This window comes from Silene latifolia, chromosome Y (genome assembly GCF_048544455.1).
Source record: "Silene latifolia isolate original U9 population chromosome Y, ASM4854445v1, whole genome shotgun sequence".
Lineage (NCBI taxonomy): Eukaryota > Viridiplantae > Streptophyta > Magnoliopsida > Caryophyllales > Caryophyllaceae > Silene > Silene latifolia.
In genome coordinates this window covers 271172583-271180804 of record NC_133538.1, presented here as the reverse complement: position 1 = coordinate 271180804, position 8222 = coordinate 271172583, and the positions used below count along the sequence as shown (strand labels likewise).

The window sequence follows — 8222 nt, the reverse complement described above, 5'->3', positions numbered from 1 at the left end:
ATGTTGAAGGCAGGATCTAGGAAGCACCATTTGATGGTGTTATTTGTTTTATCTAATGTTGTGGGTAGCATGGGGAATAGTGGTTGTTTTATCAGTTGGCTTCTGTTTTTGGTGTGATTATTTCTTATTCGTTTGGTCTACAGCTGTGAAAAGTATATGTAAATTGTAGATACACCATAACATTTTAAGTGGATAGTGTTTTGGCCTTTTGTTACAAGTAGCAAGTAGTTAAAGTAAGTGGCTAAACTGTGGATGTTATAAAAAGTAAGAGGCTGTTCATGAGATTTGTATAATTGTGTGGGCGGCCATGATGATGCGTACGATGTGAGAGTGTTCATTGAAAATTGAGACAGGATCTGTGCAGCATATATAAATACGGAGTAGCTTTATGGTTGGAGCTGACCGTTGTTGACAAGGCGCAATATTGTTTGCTAGCATGCTTTAACTTTTCCATCTATTATTTGTGGCTTGTACTCTGAATTATTGCTATTGAAGACATTGTAAGCATTAGTTAGGTGACACTTACATATCTTTTAGATTTTGATTATGGCTATACGTGGTGGATTTGCGTAAAGCTTGTTCAGTCGCATGTTTGCTGCTAGTGATATCTCTAAACGTTACTTCCATTGCTGTATAATGGTTTCAACTTTCAGGTGATTGCTTGAACGATAAATTCATAGTTTTAATCCTTCTTTTTTCTTTCCAGGAAAAATATTGTGGATATTTAAAGAGGGGAAAGCTGTTGAGGTGCACAGACATTCACCGCGTAACTCTGAGACTGATTGAGGTTCACGCCCATTTTCAATAAAATCCTCCGTTGGCTATTGTATTGCATCTTACTTGGTATATCACCTATTTCCTTTCTTTGGGCTTAATTTGCAGTATATTTTATTTCAATGATCTTTTGCTGAGATAAAGAGTGGACTTGATTAGTGTGCTAACTAGTTCTACCTCTTTCATTTTTATGCAGGGACAAAAGTTGAATTTGAAAGACACTGAAAGCAAAGAAGTATAAAACTAGATAAGACAAATATTTTTACGTAGAAACCCTTAAATAAGAATGAAGCCACGAGCGACTATATATTTGGATTAAGGATAATGTTGCACTGTAACAGTATTGAATTTTTGCTAAATAAGAGTTAGTAACTTGTTAATGCTTATTGTGTGATTGTCATTGTCTCTCCCGTCTTCTAGGTGCCATGTATTCTTCTTCCTTGTTTGTAGCCATTTTATCCCTTGTTTATAGCTCGAATGCTCGGTCAAGCAGCTAGTTGGATAATTTCTCCTTAAATTTAGGAACGGAGGAACCAATATCATGAGTTAGTCTTTTCATATCATGCTTAATTGGATGGTTGAACACGATTCATCTATATAATTGCGATTATTCTTGGTTCAATTTCTTCATCTCGCACGCTTCATTCGGTTCATGAAGTCATTCCTAATAGTATTTCCTTAATCATCATTGATAGATAAATTATATGATGGGAGTAATAATTGTATTAAATTGAATTGTGTTACATAGCTAAATTGTGCGGTATTTATTATACTTACAAAGTTACAAATAATACTAATGCGCACCCTAGTCTTTTTTAACAATTGTTTTCATTTTTTTTGTCTAACGAAACGTATACTTAGTCGTATTACAATAAGGGAGCGGGAAAATCAAACTTGGAAGATATTATCCACAATACCTCTGTCTTAACGACTAGAGCATGACATTTTCGGTAACAATTGTTCATTTATTTAACATACAAAATCAAACAATCAATGTCAACCATCTACCCAATTGGCTGATCAAGAAACTAAAATTTTCTACAAAGAGATAACAACTAAACAAAGCTCAAATTTCTTGTTTTAATACGATTAACCAAACAATTACGGAGTAGGGGAGGGGAGACGTAATACTTTATACTGTGCCATTTATTTTTAATAGATAATTTCTGGACGTACATACTATAGTTTTAATTGAAATTAATGTGATTTCAACTCACTGAACCGTTGTTAGCTAATCCGTTAGTGGTCCATTCATCGGGTAATCAATAACGGGTCATAGGGTACTTCATGTCGGGTTTGGGTTAGAACTTATAACTAACATGGTTGATATTGGTTATCGGCTTATCGCTTAACCTCAGTTTAATTCAGCCGGTTTTGGTTCACCAGGTTCCGAGTTCTATGAAATTCAGGTTACTCGAGACGGGTCACCTTCCAACTCCTTTCTTGTTCATCCCCACGGGGTAAGTACGGAGTAACACATGAATTGTAATTCATGGGAAGTGTAAAAATAGCTTGTTGTTTGGTTGCCCCAATTCACATGAATTGGAACTTCCTAGGAACTCTAATTCCTCTAATTCCTCCATAATGGAGGAAGTTCTTTACCTGCAGCCCCTGTGGTAAGTGGGCCCTACATGGAATTAGCCCCCACGCAACCAAACAATTTTTCCAAATTCACATGAAATAAAATACCATAGTAATTGAATCTTCCCGGGCATTGTAATTTCCCATTGTTAACCAAACGACCCCTAACAACCCCCCTATCACACTCGATGTGTGTCTCTCTCTAATCTCGTCCTATGTCTTAGAAAATCAAGATGATATCAACAACGCATTTCTGCAAACAATTTGACATTTCTTCTTCCTTCAATTCTCTTTCAACATTTACTTCTCAAAACTTCCCCTTTTTCTCTCCTTTTTGTTACAGTACCTTGAATTTTCCTTTCAAAGGTCCAAACTTTTGCTCATATAAACCCTTAATTTGTCTCTTAAACCCTCATAAAACCTTCAAATATACAACCCAATGCACTTCTAATTCAAATTTTGTGTCTGCTGAAGCTAAACAAGCAGATGGAGAGGCAACTCTTCTCATTGAGGTACTTACTTTCACAATTTGTTTTCTTTAATTATTTTGTGTTGATTGGAATCATGGGTTTTAATTATTTCTTAGAGAGAAGGGATCTGCTTGTTGTATATGAATGTTTGTCTTTTATTTCGAGTTGTCTCGTATGTAAGACCGTCTCATGAAAGATTAGTAATTGTACCCTTTTTGTCTTTGTGGTGAATTGGGTTATCTAAGGGATATAATTGATTTGAGAAACAGCTGAAATGTAGTTAAAGAATGAACATGTGATTGTGCTGCTGAGATTCATTTTGGTGATACATTGTATGTATAATGTTGAGTTAATAGAGGAAATTCAATTGCTTGGTGGTTGGAACTTGGATCCCCTCTTCAAGGAAATGGGGGGTCCATTGAGCATTACTGAATCAACGGAACGGTCCAGAATAAGTTAGGTAATGGAGAGAGGAAATGGAAAGGGTGTAGATTTGGCTAAGATTAAATCCGGGCCGTTGATTAGGTAATGAAGAAGGGAAATGGAGAGGATCATGACTGAGTGGTTGGCTACTTGTGGAGGATTGAGGAAATAGCTTGTTGGAGATTGCTTATGACTTTGGCATATTAAGTTGATTGCTAATTTGCTGAGGAAAATAAGTTTCTTTAGATCAATTTTTGTATTGCGTTCATGCTGTCGAGTTTTCAAAGAGTTCCTCTAAGTTATATCTTAGGTAGGTAAGTTGTGATTCATAAGAAGGCGAAAACTATATTGTGAATTGTCGGATATTGAGAATAATGGCTTATTCCATTGAATTGCCTTGCCGAATGTGTTTACTGCATGATGTGCAAATAGGTCAGGAGCTTTCTTATCCTGGCCTCATACTCATCTTTTGATAATCCTGTAAATTTGAGAAGCAAAAAACAGGCTGAAAATTTGTCGATGTGACATTTGGAAGGTCCATTAGGAGTTGTACCAAAAGTTTCTTTTTTCTATTAAGATGATTGTGTTGTTGTGACTCCAGAAACTGAGGAATGCTGAAATAGAAAGGGTTAAGAAGCAAGAAGAGTTTGAAAACAAAGCAAATGTACAGCTGGAAAGACAGCTTCTAATGGCCTCAGAGTGGAGTAGGACCTTATTGACTATGCGGGGGAAGCTCAAAGGCACTGAGTGGGATCCTGTGAATTCGCATCGAATTGATTATAGCGACTTTTTGAGGCTATTAAACGCAAAAAATGTGAAATACATGGAGTACTCAAATTTTGGTCAGACAGTATCAGGTTAGAAATGCTTTACATCTTCATCTACATAGTCTGCACATCTGGTTTCGTTTGCTTTTTTCTAGTGTTTAAGAGGTGTGCGTGGATACAACAAGTGGGAGAGGAGGGAGGGGAGGGAACGGAAGGGGAGGGAAAATGGACCAAGGGAGTTTTCCTTATAAAACATTCCCCATGTGGGATTTCAATTTACCTTGCAGGAGAAAAGTAAAGGGGTCTCTTCTCTCCTTAATATCTCTCCAACTCCAATTATCTAACTTACAACAACATTTTCTTACGGATGGAATCCCACAAAATATGGGGTAGTGGAATTCATATGTACACGACGTTAACCCTATTTGTTAGCAACATACTCCCTCCGTACCAGACCAAAAGTAACACTTACTATAAACGGACGTACCACACCAAAGGTAACATTTCTTATTTGGCCCACAACATTACCAAGTTATCCTTATACCCATTTGATATTTACACAAAATGCCATTACATACCCCACCTACCAACCCACAATTAAACCCACAATTACATACCCCACCTATTTTTTCCCTCTTTACCCTTACTTTTTCCACTTTTTCTTAAATACTCCAATTTTCCCTACGTTACCCTTTGGTGTGGTACGGAGGGAGTAGTTCACAGATGACCCAAAATGAAAATTCCGTCTAGAATTGTATCAAATGACTGCTACTTCACAATAAGAAGAAGCTAGCCACTTCAATGAGTCATTTTGCTAACCAAATAAAGGAAAATGTTTCCCTCCCTTTTCCTACTCCATATTACTTCAAATTCCTCCATCCAAACAAAGGCTAAGTTCCCTCGCCCATTTCTTTCTTTCTTATGCATACCTTTGTATTTACTTGGGCCTTGGGGAGAGATTGCTGTCACGATAACATCTTCGTGATATCAAAAGGTCTACATTTTGTCAATTAATCTTTGAGAGATAGCCATATAAATATAACGTGAGATCAAACCAATTCACAAAAATCCCCACCCATATATGATAGTATATCTATAAACACACTAGAAAGTAGAAACTGTAGTCTAGACATAATTGCCCATAATATGGGTGAGGCTCGTGATAATCTTATCAACAGTACATCTTATTTGAGAATTTGTTATTTTTCAGTGGTTTGTGTTTTCTTCTTTCGTAAAGCTCAGGTTGTTCATAGTTAATTTGCGTAAATATCTATTATTCTCAATTGATTTCTGATTGTGGATTCCAATTTACAGTTATACTCCCTTACTACAAAGATGAAATGGTTGAAGGAGGGGGTCCAGAAGGAAATCTACAGAAGGAAGTTGTCTACAAGCGTCATATAGTTGATCAGATGCCAATTGATTCTTGGAATGATGTCTGGGGGAAGTTGCATCAGCAGTTGGTGAATGTTGACGTGATCAATGCAAACACGGTGTCTGCAGAAGTGTATTCTTCTGTTGCAACAGCTGTTGTGTGGTCCATGAGGCTAGCCCTTTCCATAGCATTGTATGTTTGGATTGACAGTAAAATGAAGCCTATCTATGCAAAGCTAATTCCTTGTGATTTGGGTAAACCTGACAAAAAGTCAAGGCAGCCCCTTAAGCGGCGTGCATTAGGTTCACTCGGGAAGAGTCGAGCAAAATTCATATCCGCAGAAGAAAGAACAGGAGTGACATTTGATGATTTTGCAGGCCAAGAGTATATCAAACAAGAATTACAGGAGATTGTTCGGATTTTAAAAAACGAAGATGAGTTCCAAGATAAAGGCATATACTGCCCTAAGGGAGTATTGCTCCATGGTCCTCCTGGAACTGGAAAAACTCTGTTGGCAAAAGCTATTGCTGGGGAAGCAGGACTTCCTTTCTTTGCTGCTAATGGAACAGACTTTGTGGAGATGTTTGTTGGTGTAGCTGCATCTAGGGTGAAGGATCTATTTTCTAGTTCTAGATCATTTGCTCCTTCTATCATTTTTATTGATGAAATAGATGCGATTGGTAGCAAACGTGGTGGCCCGGACATTGGAGGTGGTGGGGCCGAGAGAGAACAAGGTCTGCTTCAAATATTAACTGAGATGGATGGTTTCAAAGTTGCCACATCACAAGTTCTGGTCATAGGAGCGACCAACCGACTGGACATCCTTGATCCCGCCTTGCTAAGGAAGGGTAGATTTGACAAGATTATTAGGTTAGGTTTGCCTTCCAAAGACGGGAGACTGGCCATATTGAAGGTACATGCAAGAAACAAGTTTTTTCAGTCTGAGGAGGAAAAAGAAGTTCTCCTGCAAGAAATTGCCGAGCTGACTGAAGATTTTACTGGAGCGGAGTTGCAAAATATTCTCAATGAAGCTGGGATTTTGACAGCTAGAAAAGATAAAGACCAGATAGGCAGAGAAGAACTGCTAGAAGCTTTAAAAAGGCAGAAGGGTACATTTGAAACCGGGCAAGAAGATAATAAAGAAATTCCTGAGGATTTGAAGCTTAGATTAGCATATAGAGAAGCAGCTGTCGCTATCCTTGCTTCTTGTTTCCCTGACCCTTACCGTCCATTTGTCGGGACAAACATAAATTCAATTTCTAGTAAGCCTAGCATGCAATATACTGAGTTTTCCGGGAGGGTATTTATGAGGAAATCCGATTATGTAACCAACATTGTCCGAGCTTGTGCTCCGAGAGTTGTGGAAGAGGAGATATTCGGGATTGATAATTTATGCTGGATTTCTTCTAAAGCTACTCTTGAAGCTTCAAAGTTCGCCGAATTTTTGATACTCCAGACAGGAATGACAGCCTTTGGAAAAGCATATTACAGGAGTCAACGCGATCTTGACCCTAATCTTGCTGCTAAACTTGAAGCACTTAGAGAAAAATACATGCGTTATGCTATGGATACATGTTCATCTGTGTTGAGTGAACATAGTGTCGCTTTGGAGACAATTACCGATAAACTCCTTGATACCGGAGAAATCAAAGCTGCCAAAATTTGGGAGATATTCAAAACATCTCCAAAAATTCCACAGCCTGATGTTATACCTGTCGATGAATATGGTGCATTGGTTTATGCAGGTAGATGGGGCTTACATGGTGTCAGTTGTCCTGGAAGGGTTACATTTGCACCAGGTAATGTCGGATTTGCAACCTTTGGTGCCCCTCGTCCTATGGAAACTCAAATAGTTAGTGACGAGACATGGAAGTTAGTAGATGATATTTGGGATAAAAGAGTTGAGGAAATCAGAAATGAAGCCTCAAAGGAGACTGAAGATGAAAAGGATAGGCTACAACTTTTGATTGCTAGCCATTTCCTATGACCATCTCCTTTGGCCAAGTGTGTGGTTTTGATCAAGAAGGCATAGGTAAAATCAGCTTATTTGGGTTACGATGTGGTCGCAAATAGAGAATTAAGGTGTTCGACAAATAGATCAGTTACGACCTCTGATATAGCTATGGGCGGGAACCTTATATAACATTTAAGGTATTGGGGCGAGGTTGTGGTGGTTGTTGACTACATGTACTAATGTCTGAGTAGTTGTACACTTGTATGTTTTTTCATATCATGTGCTCTTCGATGTACCAATTATAAATCAACTCTTTTTTGCACCGGAACATAGAATTTGGTTGATGTCACCATCGCTTGTTATGGTGCACAATCCACTACTCCGTAATTGTTATGGTGCGCACCTCTCTTCTCGTGTATCATACATTTTATTCATTGAAATCATACCATCCGTTGAATACTTGAATGTATGTGAACAATATTTTATTCAACTATTATGATTCTAGTTAATGAGAGAGAGAATCGTTTTGAGCTCATATGCTGCCTATCACTAATGAACACGCCCAAAGGAACCTCTTCAACACTTGTAATGTAGTTCTGCCACAATGAACAAGGCGTCTCGTGGGCATATATAGCCTTTGAACTTGCATTTTGGAACCACCCCATATCAATTTACTTTATTAGAATCAACGAATCAATTAAAGTTATCTACACAAATTCATATTACCTCCATGATCCCTTTTGTGTCGGTGTCGGGTTTAACGGGTTATCCCTCACCCATTGTGCCGCTATATATAGGGGATAGTGAAGATGACTTGATACTCCGTACATCACTTTATTATTGTGATTTTTTTTGGCAGCGGTAAAAACGCAAAAAAT

General features: G+C 38.0%; 1 protein-coding gene across 1 annotated transcript; it reads left to right on the top strand.

The window, feature by feature from the left end:
* The first annotated feature begins 2508 nt into the window (after positions 1 to 2508).
* LOC141633779 (putative inactive ATP-dependent zinc metalloprotease FTSHI 4, chloroplastic) lies at positions 2509 to 7803 on the top strand. The gene is made up of 3 exons (XM_074446187.1): positions 2509 to 2867; positions 3850 to 4105; positions 5330 to 7803. The coding sequence occupies exons 1-3, from the start codon at positions 2589 to 2591 to the stop codon at positions 7375 to 7377; spliced, it is 2583 nt and encodes an 860-aa protein (XP_074302288.1). The 5' UTR covers positions 2509 to 2588; the 3' UTR covers positions 7378 to 7803.
* Positions 7804 to 8222: the final 419 nt, after the last annotated feature.

Bases quoted from the DNA above. Each gene is read 5' to 3' on its own strand.
- LOC141633779 (XM_074446187.1), top strand. From the start codon at position 2,589: ATGATATCAACAACGCATTTCTGCAAACAATTTGACATTTCTTCTTCC. The intron at 2,868-3,849 runs GTACTTACTTTC...TTGTGACTCCAG, and splicing joins AGGCAACTCTTCTCATTGAG to AAACTGAGGAATGCTGAAAT. The intron at 4,106-5,329 runs GTTAGAAATGCT...TCCAATTTACAG, and splicing joins TTTTGGTCAGACAGTATCAG to TTATACTCCCTTACTACAAA.